This window comes from Antechinus flavipes, chromosome 4 (genome assembly GCF_016432865.1).
Source record: "Antechinus flavipes isolate AdamAnt ecotype Samford, QLD, Australia chromosome 4, AdamAnt_v2, whole genome shotgun sequence".
NCBI classification, from domain to species: Eukaryota; Metazoa; Chordata; class Mammalia; order Dasyuromorphia; family Dasyuridae; genus Antechinus; species Antechinus flavipes.
In genome coordinates, this window is record NC_067401.1 from 375,653,620 (window position 1) to 375,670,377 (window position 16,758).

General features: G+C 34.6%; 1 protein-coding gene across 4 annotated transcripts in view; it reads right to left on the bottom strand.

The window, feature by feature from the left end:
- Window positions 1–10,704: 10,704 nt before the first annotated feature.
- The window catches only part of RCOR3 (REST corepressor 3), a 50,117-nt gene continuing 44,063 nt past the window's right edge, over window positions 10,705–16,758 (bottom strand). For 3 of the 4 annotated variants that reach the window (XM_051998442.1, XM_051998443.1, XM_051998444.1), the window contains 2 exons: window positions 14,226–14,467; window positions 10,705–13,783 (listed from right to left, as the gene is read on the bottom strand). In XM_051998442.1, coding sequence (XP_051854402.1) covers window positions 13,439–13,783; window positions 14,226–14,467 — 587 coding nt within the window. In that variant the 3' untranslated portion in view covers window positions 10,705–13,438. The remainder of the gene's footprint in view (window positions 13,784–14,225; window positions 14,468–16,758) is intronic. The other variant, XM_051998445.1, reaches the window with a different exon arrangement.

Here is a 16,758-nt window from a genome sequence, read left to right on the forward strand (position 1 = left end):
TCCCTTGAAGATATAGGTAGTAAATATCTGTGAGAAGATTTGAACCCAGGTCTGCCTGACTCAAAGCTCAGTGCTTTTTAAAATTAAATTCAATTAACAAAAACCTATTTTCTCTCCCTACATTTTTTCTTCCTCTCTCAATAATTTTTTCACTATACTATGCACTAACATAGGACTCATGACAAATTCACTTCCTTTTCGAGTTGCTTTTGATCTTGAGATTTGGGTTTTTTCCTGTCATTGCTCTCATGTAGGTTGTCAATAGTTATATATGCTTCAGCTTACTTATATCCACCCCAAATCTTTTCATTTCCCTTTTTGGATGCTTTCTAATTTTGAGCCTTTGGAGGCTGTGTTTTGAAGTCATGCTAATAATAATATGAGAACTCCAAAAGATAAATAATTTCATCAGGATAGGTTATAGCTCTCCTGTATATCTTACTAGATTGTTTTGTGAGTTGTTCTGATTTTTTAAAAAAGTTATTGCCTGATAGTTAGCTTCCTTGTGATAAACTCCCTGATCTTAATAAGATTGGTCTTTAAATGTGTCCCACAGGGTTTTGATCCTGGATGCTCTTCTCTTCTTCCTCTATCTTAGTGATCTCATCAGCTCCCATAGATTAATTTGTCATTTCTATGTTGATAATTCTCACATCTATTTACCAACCCTAATCTCTCTGGTGACCTTCAGTCCCACATCACAGTCACTTATTGTGACATTTCATACTGAATGCTCTATAGACATTTTAAACTCAACATGTCCAAAATGGGACTCATTATCTTCCTCCACCCCCACCCCTGTCTTCTTCCTAACTTCCGTTTTACTATTGAAGGTAACACCAGCCTCCCAATTACCCAGATTCACTTTCTATTATCTCTTGTATCCAATATCTTGCCAAGGCTTATCAGTTTTGCTTTTGTAATGTCTTCCACATTTGTTCCCTTCTCTCCTCTGATGTCACCAAATTGGTTCAGATCCTTATCACCTCCCACCTTGATTACTGAAAGAGCCTTGCTACTTTGTCTCTTTACTGCAAGTCTCTCCTTGGTCTAGTCCATTTTCAAAATGATTTTTTAAAAGCTCACTTCCCTACTCAGTAAACTCTGGTGATTCTCCATTACCCTCAGGATCAAATATTAAAAAAAAAAAAAAACCTCTTTTGCGTGGTGTCCACAGCCCTTCATAACCTGCCCCCATCCAGTCCTTTCAATCTTGTATTTTGTGCCCTTTCCTCTCATAAATTCCATCTCTTATCCTCGCTACCTGTGTGACTCATTTAATGTTCTTTGAGTCTCTGGTTCCTCATGTATAAAATGAGAAAGTTGAACTAGATGGTCTCTGAGATCCTTTCCTGTTTTTGCTATGTGATACTCTCTCATCTGTAACCTACACAACAAGAGCCAGAATTAGGATGGGGCAGTCTGGAGAGAGGGAACTAATTAGCTAATCCAATCTGGGTGCAAATTTGCCTTTTCAAGAGAAATTTAATTGATAATGAAAGTACTTGTCATTTGGGATAGTGCAAAGACAAGATGGAAGAAAATAAAGAAGTCAAAGGAAATGACTTGATTGACTAAGACTAGGTTCTACCTCTGCCTCTTGGATTTGGGGATAAAGACTTGAACTCTGACCTTGCCTAAAGATTAGTATGCAAGTTAGGGTTTAGTCTAGGATCTTAAGAGGGAGGATGTTGGATGGATAGATAGATACAGCATTTATTGAGTATTTATTATGTCATAGGAATTATAATAAGTATTGATAATACAAATTCAAGCAAAAAAAAAAGAAAGAAAAGAAAAGAAAAGAAAATCCTGGTCTTACATTCTAATAGGGAGAAATAAGACACAAAAGGCAGTTAAAAAACAGGAATAAGGTAGGGAGAAGAAGTTTCCTATATAAAGCAAAGTGAATTAATGCTGGGAGTCATGTGTCTGAGTCATGTTTGAAGTGAAAAGCAGTCTGCCAGAGACTAGATGTAGATCTCCATCTCTCTATACACCAAAATAAACTCCACATGGATATGTGACTTAGGCACAATAAAGAAATGTGAGGAGCAAGGGAAAAAAATCTTTCAGATCTATGAATAGGGGAAGAGTTTATGATCAAACAAGGAATAGAAAAGATCATAGAATTTTTTTTAAAAGGATACTTTTGATTACATGAAATGAAAACTGTTTTGTATAAACAAAACCAATGAAGCTAAAAGTAGAAAAGAAGCAAATAACTCAGAAAAAAATCTTTGCAACAAGATTCTCTGATAAAGGCCCTCTTTCTAAGATATATAAGAAATTGATTCAGATTTATAGGAATAGTAATTATTCCTCAATCAATAAACTGTGAAAGATATAAACAGGCTGTTTTCAGAAAAAGAAATCAACTTTATCAATGCAGTATGAAAAAAATGTTCCAAATGACTGTTTAGAGAAATACTTGTCAGAGGTAGAGAGTAGAATGCAAAAGCTTTGTAAGAAGGTAATCCAAGCAATATGTCAGGATGTGGCAGGGAATTTAAAACCACACCATATGAAGTTTGTATAGAGGAGGTAGAAAGATATTAGTTTAGAAAAGAGACTTTGGAAGGACATGACAATTATTTTCAAGAGTTGTTTTTAGTTCCAAAAAGGAATAGGTAGAATGACACAGAGATATAGATTTCAACTTTATTTTATAGATAAAACTTAACAATTAAATTGGTCCCAAAGTAGAATGAACTATTGTGGAGAAAGAAGGTGGAAGGAATGTACAGTTATGTACTGGACAAAATGACCTCTTTGGTTCCTTCCAATTCTGTGTTTCCATAAGCCTATGATCCTATGAAGTTGTGTCATGGTATTACTTCCCTGATGTCATGGTCCTCTTTGAGAACAAAGGACATATAGCAAAATCACACAGCATAGTAGTAAAGAAGCCAAGATTAGAACCAGTGAATCAGGAGTTTTGTCCTACAAACCTGTTGTATGTAAGACACTATACTGAACTCTGAGGGAGATGAGGAAGGGATGAAAAGATGAATAAGAAATAGTCTCTGCTATCAAGTTAGAGATACAAAACAACATCCCAAAATACTACTGCACAAGAGAAAATATGGTGAGATGATAATTATTAGTACTAATCTTCAGGCAAGTTTTCAAGAGGCCATAACTTATTGGCTAGATTTCATGAACATGTTAAAATTTTATGTAAGCTGTAAAATTACACTGAGCTTTATTTATTATTTTGAACACAATTAGTTTAGCAAATTAAATTTGCTTTCAAAAGAAGTAGACAGAATTTGGACTGAACATTCAATTTTTAATCCAAAGAGAAGTGTTAACTACAAAAAAAATTTCAATTCAATAAATATTTATTAAGTCACTGTGCTAAGCAGTGAGAATTCCTCCCCCCCACCAAAAAAAGATAAAAGACAATTCCTGCCCTCAAAGAGCTTACAATCTATTTGGGAAGACTAACTGCAAATACATATATTAAAACAAGCTATCTTTAGGATAAGTAGGATATAATTAACTGAGGGGAGGCACTAGAATTGAGGGGTTTGGGAAGACTTCCTGTAGAAGGTAAAATTTTAGTTGAGATTTGACGGAAGCCAGAGAGATAGTTGAAGTTGAGGGAAAGCATGGAGAGAGTTAGAGATTGAGTGTCTTGTTTGTGGAACAGCCAGGTGAGTCATTGCACTAAGTAGCCAACAGACTGATTTGAAGAATGACCTGAATTGCCATTATTTGACTTGTAGGTGAAATAAATGTTTTTTTTTTTTTTTTGCTGTTATTTTTATTTTTTTATTTTTTTTGGATTTATTCATTTTTGTTAGCTGATGGTGATCGTGGCAATTTAGCTTGAAATCTTGCTATTTATTTAGAGGTTACAGCGCCACCTACTGAAGCCTTATGCTGGTCTGATTTTTCCTGGTTAGGGAGACCAAGTCAGGACTGATTGATCAGCCAGTTAGCTAAAGAAGGATTTTCTGAATTGAAGGTCATGAGCAATTTCTTTTAGCTTAGTGAAAGGATTCTCCCCCACTCTCTCCCAGGAAACAGTCCCCTAAAGCCAGCCTAGCTAAAATGTATGTTTTTTTGTCACAAGGGGACCCCACCAGAAAATAGTCATGAATAATTTTTTTTCCTAGAAAATGCTTTTAATGGAGTCTCTATTAATGGTTGACCAATCAATCATTTGATGGGACAGCCACTGTTCCACTATCTGTACCCAGTCATCTTTGTCCCATCTCTCTAGAACACAGTTCCTGCCCCTAAGGAATCAGAGCTTCAAGGAGATCTCTACCATGAAAGGCTGAATAGGAGAATGTAGATCTGTTCCAATATTAATAGAATATGGCATTTTGTGGTCAATTAAGCTCTTTCTACATTTTGTCTCTGTGAAATAAGTTGTATAAATATTAATTTACTTTTATAAATGAGAAAACTCTGATCCACAGAGGAGAGAATTTAGTATGATTTAATGAGCATTTTAGAGTGCCAACTATATGCTAAGCACTGTGTGTGTGTGTGTGTGTGTGTGTGTGTGTGTGTGTGTGTGTGTAAGAGAAGTAATTTGCCCAGGAAGTGACTTGCCTTAGATCATTCAGTGAGTAAATGGTACAAGATTTGATTCCTGGTTTAGTTCCACCATAGCACAATATCTCAGGTTGAATGTTCTTTTCTTTTCCCCACTTGTTAATGTCTTACTCTATACTTTCTTCACCCCCCATCTAATCACACACACACATATGTGTGTATTCATATATATGTATATGTGTGTGTATTTCTGTATATTCACACACATACATATGTGTATATACATATACATTGTAATTTTCTCTGATAGAATATAAGTTTTTTGAGAATAAGGACTGTTTAATATTTGTCTTTATAACAACCAATAAATTATTGTCTGATTCTCTAGAACACAGATTTTTATTTTCTCTTGTTCTGGGTTACCTCATAACATCTTTGTGTTTTGGTTCTGTTCAGGTAAAGACACTGTATGAACTAGACAAATCTATGTTGTCCCTCTATCCTCATGTTTGTTTGTTTGTTTGTTTTCCAATCTCTTCCCATAAGATTTGCTTTAATTATCTGTAAGTCACCCTTTGGAGTAGAGAAGGTTTTTGTTGCTTTTTAAAAAATCTCTATTGCAGTCTTAATTTCAGAGCCCTGAAATTTTCTGTAACAAAATGAGCATGCTGGGTAGATATAGGTCCTGTCCATTTTGACAGCTTTCTAAATGAGATTTGGGCATGCTGTGTGCCATCAGTACTTGGAGAAATATTCTTCTATGTATTAACTCTTCAGAGTCATTGCAAAACACTAAAATAGAGATTTCTTATTATTTGGCTATTATTATTATTATTCATTAACTAAATCAGGTGTTAATAGGATTTCCCCTAAACTGGGAATGATTTCCCCTCACTTCTTCCCCTAATCTCAGAGCATTCTGTATTATTCTAATTCTTACTCTCAGAGCACTTTATACTTACTTTCTCAAATTTGTGATCTCATCCTATGGGTATTCTCCTGAATGATGCAAATCACCAAACAAAAGAATTTTTATTTGATCCTAAGTATAATAGTAAGTCACAGGACTCTTCAAGTAGGTTTATTGACATGGTCAGATCTGTGCTTTAAAAATACCACCTTTTGCGAAATTTTAGTTGGTTTAATTTATTATTACTATTATTCTGTTCTGAGCTTCAGTACTTCAAAAAGTCATTTTGATATAGACAGCAAAACATAGAGTGTAACATAAAATGACAGATTTTCATTTAATAGTGCTTGCCCTTTTCAAATAGCATATAATAAATTCCACACATCACTTTCAAAACTGCCCTGCTTGTTTGTACCTCTGAATTTCCTTTTGTTCTATTTTTTGTGCATTAAAATAAATTTTAGTTGTCCTCTTTTTTTTTTGCATCTCTATTATTAACCTCCTCCTCCACTCCTAAAAAGAAAAAAAATACCTTTGCACAAGTAAACAAAGGCAAAATGAATCCACAGAAAGTCAATGCACAAAAATGAATGTCTTATTTATGTACTTTGAGTCCATCAGTTCTCCTTTTAGAGGCTAACATACTTCAAAATAAGTCTTCTGCAGATATAGCTGATTATTGCTTTGATCATATCTTTTAAGTCTTTCAAGTTGTTTTTCCTTACAATGTTGTTCTTGTATAAATTATTTTTTTGGTTCTGTTCATTTCACTCTTTCAGCTTATATTACCAGTATTCTTTGAAACTAACATTCTTGTCATCTCTTATGGTACAATAATATTTCATTTTATGTAGTACACTTTGTTCAGCCATTCCCTAATTGATGGCCTCCCTATTAGATTCTAGTTCTTTTCATTTTTCCTCTTTTATTCATCCTTTCAGGATTAGGAAATTTGTTTTGCTTAAAGGTATCAAACAGCTCCCTTCTCCAACATCCCAGCTTGTTCCCCTGTATTGGGTATGATGTATTTCTATATCAAACTGTTCGTGTGTGTTCAGCTTTTTTTTGTCCATTTCATTTTTAAAATTAAATTTTATTCTTAGTTCTAAATTCTGTCCTTTCCTCCCCCCTCCTTTCTCTCACCCCTTGAGAGAAAATACAATATCTATTATAGATATGAAGTCATAAACATTCTTGAATTAATATATTTTAAAAAACAGAAAAAATGCTTCATTCTGCACTTGAATTTATCAGCTATTTATCTAGAGAAGGATAGCATTTTTCAAATAAGTTCTCTGGGGCTGTGGTGGATAATTGTATGGATCAAAGTTACTAAGTATTTCATAGTTGATTATCTTTACAATATTGCTGTTACTCTGCAAATTATTTTCCTATTTCTGCTCACTTTATATCACAACCCAGTTTTTTTTTCTTCTGAAACCATCCCCTTCATCATTTCTTATAGAACAGGGGCATTCCATATTCATATTCACATATCATAACTTGTTCAGCCATTTCTCGGTTGATGAGCACCCCTCACTTTCTAATTCTTTGTTCACCACAAAATAAGCTGCTATAAATATTTGTACATATGAATCCTTTTTATTTTTCTTTGGGATATCAAAGGATATGCACAGCTTTATAATCCTTTAAGAATAATTCCAAATTCTTCTCCATAATGTCTGAATAGGGCACAGCTCTATTTACAGAACATTAGTATACTTCTGTTAGCAGATCCCCTTCAGCATTTGTTATTTCTTTTTCCCTCCTTCCCTTTCTCTGTCCTTTGCAGACAAGGGATAATGATTTCTACCAATGAAGAGAGTCCCTTACTAATGTGCTTTGGGACTCAGATTACATATCTTCCCTCAGCCAAAATTTTGCAGCTCCTTTCGAAGATCAGCAGGGCAAATCCAAAACCTGATTTCATAATCATATCTGGTGAAGTTGTTTTTTTTTTCTTGGAGTATATGTGGGGAATCTGAGTGGTCTGCTTCCATTCAGGGATCCATCCTAATTAGATAGAAATCCAGGAATATCTGCTATATGGAAGATGGAAGCTAAGAAACTTGATGTTGTGTTCACTTATCCCTAAAATTATTGATGATAGAGATTTCCATGGCAAGTGAGGGCTGATGGGGGATAGAAGGGGAAGGGGGTTATTGTTATTTGAATATTAATATTTTCTCTCTCTCTCTTTTTTTGTGAAGCAGTTGGGTTTAAGTGACTTGCCCAGGCTCATATAGCAATTAAGTGTTAAATGTCTGAAGTTAAATTTGAATCCAGATCCTTCTAACTTCAGGCTCAGTGTGCCATTTAGCTGCCCCATTGATACTATTATTCTCAAAAGAATCATGATACCAATTCCTCATAAACTGAATAATAGAGAATACCTGGTTCTGTCTTCCCTAACTCCATCTTCATCTGTTGAAATTTTATTCATTTTTAAGGCCCAGATTAATATGGGAAGCAATCTCTTTCCCCAGTGAACTATATTACACTTCATAGGCACTTCTTCTACCTTGCATTTTAGTTATTTGAGAACATGCCTTACCTCCCCTACTAGAGTGTAAACTTTGAGGTCAGGGGTCTGTCTTTTTATCATTCCAGTGCTTATTATCATAGAGCACTGAACAAAATAGGTGCTCAATAAATGTGTTAAATGAGTGCAATAGCAGTACTGTCTTTACTAGCACATAATAAAATCATCCATCATGCTTGCTTCTAGGACTGTATTTTCTCTTATCACCTTTTTGCACAACACAATGAATCACATTTCCTTTAACTTGGAAGAATGCCTAAGTTTTTCCTTGAGGCCATAGTTGATCCTCTCAAATGTTTCCAATTTTTCCTCATCCATTGCTTTCTTACTTCCTCTCTATAATCCTATTCAGAGCTATCTTTAAAAACCTTTTTTTGGACCTACCTTCTTCTTGATCTCACCACCAAACTCCTAGAGAATTATCTGCACCTTACCTTCACTTATTTCGGAAGCCCCTGCCCATATAGCCTACTACTCAACCGAAATTGCTCTCCACAGTCTTTTTAAAGCCTCCAATGATGTTAAATCTTTTTCTCAATCTTCAATATTCTTGATTCATTTGCAGCATTTGACCTTATTGACCATCTCCTCCTCCTGGATACTCAGGTTTTCATGACATTCACTGCTCTTTCCTGATTGTCTCCTTTTCAGCATTCATTTCTTGAGTCATTTCTTATGTGTGGATGTAACCCAAGACTCTCCTGGGCTCCCCTTTTTTGTTATTTTCTTAGTGAGCCCCAGGGAGATGAACTATTTCACGCTAGTATATAATTCCCAAATGTCTAGCTTTCATCTCTCTCATAACCACCAGTTCCACATCACCAAGGATCATTGACTTTGGAATTCCTTCCCATATTTAATGAATAGTACTCTGCCCTATCTCCTGCCACACTGCTCCCCCCACCTCCAACTACTTTGTAATCACTCTTGTTTGCTGCCTATCCATAGTGGACTATAAGCTTCTGAGGGGTAGTAACTGGTTTTTGTTATCTCCAGTTCTTAGCACCATGTTGTCCCATCATTTCATGTCCGATTCTTGATGACTCCATTTGAGATTTTCTTGGCAAGATACTGGAGCAATTTAATCAGTTCTTTCTCCAGATTCATTTTACAGATGAGGAAACTGCAGTAACAGGATTAAGTCCCTTGCTCAGGGTAACACAGCCAGATTTGAGCTCAGGAAGATGATTCTGTGCTAGGCATTCTTATCTACTGGGTGAGTAATTTTCTTTCATCAATCTCCAGTCTTCTACACAGTTTCTGACAAACACTGACATATTTTTGCAGGAGTACCCAGAAACTCACTCTGGGGAAAAAAATAATCTAACTTTAAAGAAGGGAACTCATCTAACATTTGTGTGCCATGCCTTTGCTTATTTTTGTTACGGGGTTTTAATCAGCATGTCTGTTATAATTTGCTTAACGTTCAACAAGATTTTATTAAGCAACTACTATGTGCCAAGAACTAATAGTTCTACCTTTGAATATCTCTTATAAAGAGCCTTTTCTCTCTCAAACTGCCACCATATGATGCAGGTCCTCATTACCTCACAATTCAATATTGAGTCTTCCGTTTGGTGTCCCTGCCTGAACATCCTCTTCTCAGAACATCCTCTACTCAGCTATCAAAGTGATTTTTCTTAAGAGAAGGTTGGACCACAATACTCTCCCAATTCAATAAATTCTACCATCTAGCTATTATCTCCAGGATCAAATATAGAATTCTCTTGGCTTTTAAATCTCTGTAATCTAGCCCCTTTACCTTTCCAAGCTTCATTTACTTGACTCCACCCTCCTTGCCTTTCCTCCAACAAAACATTCTATCTCTAAGCATGTTTTAATGGCTTTTCTTGGAGCCTGAAATTTTCTTTTCTCACCTTCACCTCCTGGCTTCCTTCAAATTTTAGTTAAAATCTTACCTTCTGGAAAAAATCTAAGTCCACCCTCTTAAAACTAGCTTCTCTCTGATTACTTCCAGTTTGCTCTGAATATAGAGATACATCATTGTTTGCATGTTTTCTCCCAGATTGTGAGCTCCTTAAGAACAGGGGCACTGTTTTTTTTGTTTTTTTACCTTTTTTGGTACCCTCAGAACTTAGCACTTCATAAATGCTTACTGATTTGAACTAGAAAATTAAATATATAAAGGTAAAAAATATACTATAATTGTAATGCATTACCTATTTTCTGGTGGCACAAAATAAAATTAAAGGAACACATACCTCCAACTCCTACTAGTTCTTGGCACATAGTAGGTGCTTAATAAAATCTTGTTGAACGTTAAGCAAATTATAACAGACATACTGATTAAAACCCCTTAACAAAAATCAACAAAGGCATGGCACACAAATGTTAGATGAGTTTCCTTCTTTAAAGTTAGATTATTTTTCTCCCCAGAGTGAGTTTCTGGGCACTCCTGCAAAAATGTGTCAGTGTTTGTCAGAAACTGTGTAGAAGACTGGAGATTGATGAAAGAAAATCATGTTACCAGTTAATTTTTTTCATAAATTCCATTATTAAAGCCTCATGATATGTGGTGGCTTACTAGGGTACTGAATCATAAATAATAATGTCAAGGATAAATATCACCTTGTCTTAGCTTGCTGTTATCTTAGCCTTAAGACTATTCAATTTGATTTTTAAAACCTGTATTTGCCAGTTTAATAACTAAAAAAAAAAGTTTAATTTCCTCATCCAATCACATTGAGGATAATATATGGAGAACATACAATTTGTTACATTTATTAGAGGTGTCAACATGTCATTTATTTTTTTAAATAAGCAGAAAAATACTTTGGTGATTTCTTAGAAGTTACCAAAGTTATTTAGTTTTCAAAATGTTTTACCCTGAAATGAACAAAAATGGCAATTTTAGGTATTTTGATGTCTTTCCTTAATATAAAATTTCACAGTAAAAAGATTCTAATTTGTTCACATGGTGCTAAATTATATAAAAATAGAAGACACAGACTTCTTTAAATTTTTAATCCTTTGATTAAGCAGCAAGCATATCACTCTTTTAGGCCAAACACTGCTTTAACCAAAAAAAAAAAAAAAAAAAAAGAGAGAGAGAGAGAGAAAAGAAAAAAATAAGAAAAAAGAGAAGAAAAAAAAAGGATGGGAGTGGGGGAAGACGTGCAAAGTATTTACATAATATGCAAAGCACACGATAAAAAAGACATTTCACTATATACATTTGTTATGTTTCTACTGAAGCTAAGATTTCCCTACTATGTGCTCTAATGTATGTAAATCAAATTGTAGCACATCCCTCAGATACAGCACCTTGGCCCACGTCTGGGAAAGAACAGATTTTAACTGAATCACGAAGTACTAAAAGCTTGATAGATGCTGGTGTTGACCAACTTTACTGACACACCCCACATACTGTATACTGAAGTTCTATTGACAAGAGACAAGACAAAAAAGGTTGCAAAGGTATAGTGTGCACATTTGTGAGAGTCAATCTAAATACTTAAAAAAAATACTTTAGATACCTTTCCTTAAGATACTGTAACTGTCTCCAATAGTTATTTTAAATTCAAAATGCTCTAAGTGGATTTTTGAAAATTTGGAGACGGGTTAGATTTCATCTGGTTTCTCTAAGAAGTCAGGAATATATTTAGTTATTCCAATAGTCAAAAACTGGCACTACTTGAAAAAGTTATAGTATTTGGGAAAACTGCTTCTAAGTAAACTTTAAAGACCCATGTTAAAGGTGGTAGTACCTTTTAGCATCAAAACCAATCAGGAAAATTTAGACTGGCTTCAAGGCATTGAAGAACCCAACGGGTTAATTTTCCAATATGTCAGGAAAAATCAGCTCTCTATAATATAAGGGTTATTAGGAATTGTTTTTGGATCAGCTAAAGAAATTCTGCTATGAGAATGCACTTAAGGCTAAAAAATTAGGAATTTAACCTTAAATTGCACTATATCCACAAAGCCATCCCTTTTCAATGTCATGATTCCAATAATGAATTCAAAATTTCTGTATCAAAACTGTGACTGCTGAAACACTATCTTTCATCACATGGTGCTACAGAGCACTTAGCAGGTACTTGATAATTACATAATGATTGGAAAAGGTTACAGATAGTGGTGCCTTAACAAAGGCTCTCATCTCAGCACTTCTATTTTAGTTAACAGCACAATTAATGAACATACTCGATATATCTTTAGATATCATATATCAAATTCTTAATTTTTAAACAAATAATTTTGATGATTAAATCCTAGACAAAGCTCATGTGCTGCAAGAACACTCACAAATGCATCCAAATAGCACATTGGAGATTGATCAATAAAACATTAAAGATAAAACATATGAAATGAGAGGGGGGCGATTTTTAGTTCAGAAAACCCAAATTTCAAAAAGATAACTTTTCATAGCCACCACCTTCACATAATTAATAAAATGACACTCTCTTCTATAGCTTCCAAATAGTAGCTGTTACATGCAACTATTGGTTTAAAGCATGTAGTATTTAACAATTTAGGAAAAAAATGTTCTTAAAAGAATTTGTCTTAAAAGGAATTAAACAAAGACAGTATACTTTAACAGATTACACCCTCATTCTTAAATGAAAAGTAAAAAGAATCAGTTCAATACTGGTAGTAAGCTCTCTTACTGTAGATGATGGGCCAATAACCTTTATATGAGGAATTCAACTTTGTATTAAGACCCAACATCACTTAAGAGGGATAAATTCAGTACATTCTTTGTGGCTTCATGTAATTGCTTTGCAATTGATTAAATTGCTTTCTTTCAAAGGAATGCATAGATATATACATATAGACACACACACATATATATCCTAAATTTCCATTAGAAAGAATGCAATGTTTTTTGGAGGAAAAAAAAAAAAGGTCAAGCTGCTGCATTTTTTAAAAGGTGCATTGAATTGTACTATTTCTTATAGAACATTTGCCAAAAACTGAAATGCAGGCTATTTATTCTTTCACTCCTAACATAGGAAAATATTTTTTTAAAAATTAAACTGAGAAAGCAAACAAAAAAGCCAAACTCCACATTAATTTCAAAGTCTATGGAGTTTTCACAATTTCTAAATAGACATATTCTTGTACTATGAACTTTGAATATAAAGAGATTGGAATATAAAGAACTCCAGTAAAATAAATACAGTAAAAATTAAACAACCTCGGTGCACAGAACACAATCTTTTTTTTTTTTTTCCTTTTGTGGGAAATTTCCTTGAACAAATATTCATAGAAAAAAGGGCTAATTGGAGGCTTCATGTTGTGTATTATTTTAGTCTGGTGCACTGAAAAATTATGTAGACGTTCACTTATGTTGTTTCATTACAACATATATTGACTTGCAGCCTCACTCTGAAACTCTCTGCTTCAATATCTAGAAAGGTTTTCCCCTTTCTCTCTTTTTCAACAGCCAGATGAATGCTGGCATTCTGGTGGGACTAGAAGTTACTGCAGCTCTGTCCAACTTCATTTCCTTAATGCATTGAAGACTGTGAGTCTGTCTGAATCCCAATCAGTGAAGGTGGTTGTTGGCCACCAACTGTCGACAAAACTGGTCTTGGGTTTAGACGGGGAGGCATGGAATTAGCAGGGCGAATGAGAGGTGGGGGTGGCTGATTGAGAGTTGGCCGAGGTTGAATGAAGCGGGCCTGCTGCTGGAGTGGTGGAGGCTGCCGATGGAGAGCTGGGGCAGCAGGAAGTGTTGGACGAAGCAGTGGTGGAGGCTGGTTCAGAGTGGCAATGGGGGCTGCTGGAGTTGGAGTGGAAGCTGGGGCAGGAGGTGATGGGCCCAGAGACTGGGTGGCCTGAATGGTCTGTGCCTACAGGAAAGGAAACAAATACCTTCATGAGATGCTGGACCCTGCAGAGCTCAATGAAATATAGTTTGGGTTGTCACAGAGAATACAAAAAACATAATACCTGCATTTGTTGGAAGCGCAAGTTTTATGTATTTATTTTTAAAATAAATTAAAAACAAACAAACAAAAGCAATGAAGCTACCAGGCAAGCATCTTTATTAGTAAACAATTTTAACAGAGGAAATAAAAATAAGACTATGAAAGAACAATACACTCTCCAATCTTCCAGAATCAGCTCTCTGCATGTTATGACTCAACAGTCATGAGAAATGTACCACTGAGTAAGTGTATTGTCATCCTTTCATGCTCATTTGCCAGTCCCCTGATAAATTAACCTTATGATACACCACACGAAATGCTATTCCTCAACTCATATTAGCTCAGATCTCATAGACAAACACACCTCCTCTTCTTCATCAGTGCTCTTTCCTGAGGGCCCATTAGAAGCACCTTTTGTCTCCTCCCCTAAGGTAGAAGCATCACCATTAGAAGCCTGGGTTCCTTGTTCTGCTTCCCACTCCTGCAATACCTCCTCTAAGTTAAACCGACGCCTGTAGTTTACAAAGAAGTTCTTCACTTGGCCAACAGTCTTGTTGCCAATTACATCTGCAATAGCTTGAAAATCTTTACCATATTTGCGGACACCTGGAAGGCAAAGTAAATAATACACCTGTGAAGGAACAATCGATAAGGAAAGCTTTGTGTACTATACACATCATGCACACATACAAGATACCAGGGTTGATACATCTGATTTGTTAAGCCAGGGTCACAGAATGAACATTTTTGTTACTTAACTTTGAGCCAGCTACTTGCCTTCTACTAAACATTCACAACTTACCAGTCTTTAAATATTTTATCCAATCCTCTCCCTTGAGCTTCCAATTGCAGTCCATTTACCATAAAACACTGAATTCTTTGCTCCATTGTCAATGTCACATTCACTTTTATCCTTAATGGCCTGGACAGTCAGCTAAATGTAAGCAACATCATAGACAAACTTGGATAGGAACAGGCCACTTCATCTTACTTAAAAGAAAACTGAACAGCTAGCTAGAATTTTCCTCCTAGAAAATATGTTTTTATTTTATTGTACACTAATTTTTTTTGGTATTTTACTTTATTGTACACTAGTATTTGCTGGTACCATTGGGATATTATGAGAAAAAAGAAAAAAGTGTATGTGTAAGAATTTAAATGTAAAATGTGAAGGCTTGTTGTTATAATAAAAAGCATTTAATTACATCATTGTGCTAAATTATGAACAATGTCAAAAACCACAATATTGAAGGTAACACAAACATCCAAACAAATCTGTAGACTGTGCATAAAGGATTCCTAGGTATAAAATTTAAGATACTAATTTTGATTACTGCTCACTTTGTGGTCTTTGCAATTATACATGGGAATGCCACCAACAGATTTTTTTAAAAATAGGCTGCTACATGTGTATAGCAAAGTGTATTTTCCATCAAAGAAAAATTAAAATTTATCCATTTAAAAATATTTTGCTGGATTCTCAATCAATTATTTTTCTAGCATTATCTACTGCTAAGGAACTTTATCTTTTTTATATTATTATTATTTTTTTTATGAATCATGTTGGGAGAGAGAAATCAGAAAATAAGGGAAAAGAAAAAAAAAAGAAAAAAGAAGTGAACATAATAGTATGTTTTGATTTACATTCAATCTCCATAGTTCTTTTTCTGGATGCAGATGACGTTTTCTATCCAAAGTTTATTGGGATTGCCTTGGAGGAAACTTCATTTTTTAAAGTTCAGAGAACCAGGAGAACATTGTACACAGCAATAGCAATATTCAATGAAGAACTGTGAATAACTTGGCTATTCTCAAAAATATGATCCAAGATATTCCCAAAGGACTAATGAAGTTTATTATCTGCCTCCAGAAAAAGAACTGATGTTGTTGGAATACAGACTAAAGCATGATAATTTCACTTTCTTATTTTTTTCTTTTTTTTGGGTTTTCTTGTATAAATTGACTAAGATGGAAATATTATACATAATTGCACATATGTAACTTATATCTGCTTACCATCTAATGAAGGGGGAAGGTTAAGGTAAGAAAGAATAGCATTTGGAACTCAAAACTTTAAATAATATTTAAAAGAATAAGTTCATTATATTATTTTTTTCTCAATTACACATTATGACAATATTTAAGTTTCATTTTTACAAAATTTTAAGTTCCAAATTTTTCTCCTTCCCTTCTCTCTCCCCTTCTATCAAAATGGTAGGCAATGTGATATAGATTAAATATGTGCTATGTAAAACATATCATACTAGTCACAGTTGTAAAATCAGAAACAGATCAAAATGGGGGGAAAAAACCTATGAAAAAGAATAAAGTAGAAAAAAATGATTTGATCTGCATTTAGACTCCATCAGTTATTTATCTGGATGTAGACAGTATTTTCCTTCCTGAATCCTTTGTACTCAGATCATTGTATTGCTGAAAAGAACAGAGTCATTCATAGTGGATCATTCCACAATGTTGCTGATACTATCTACAATGTTTTCCTAGTTCCACTCATTTCACTTTGCATTAGTTTGTACACGTCTTCCTGTTCATCATTTCTTATTGCAAAGTAGTATGTCATTACATTCATAGACTACATCTTTTTTAGCCATTCCCCAACTGATCTCCCCTTAATTTACATTGTTTTGCCACCATGAAAAAGACTGCTATACATATTTTGCATATGCAGATCCCCTCCCTTTTTTATGATCTCTTTGGGATAAAGACCTCACATCACTACATCATTTTAAAGATGGAAGCTTCATGAAGAAGGGCATTTAGTTCAAGTGTGTGTGTGTGTGTGTGTGTGTGTGTGTATGTGAAATCAGATATTTTGGTCTCCTTAGTTGGTAGCCACTATGATAGGGAGTCAGAACTTCAGTAATAAAAGAGGCAAG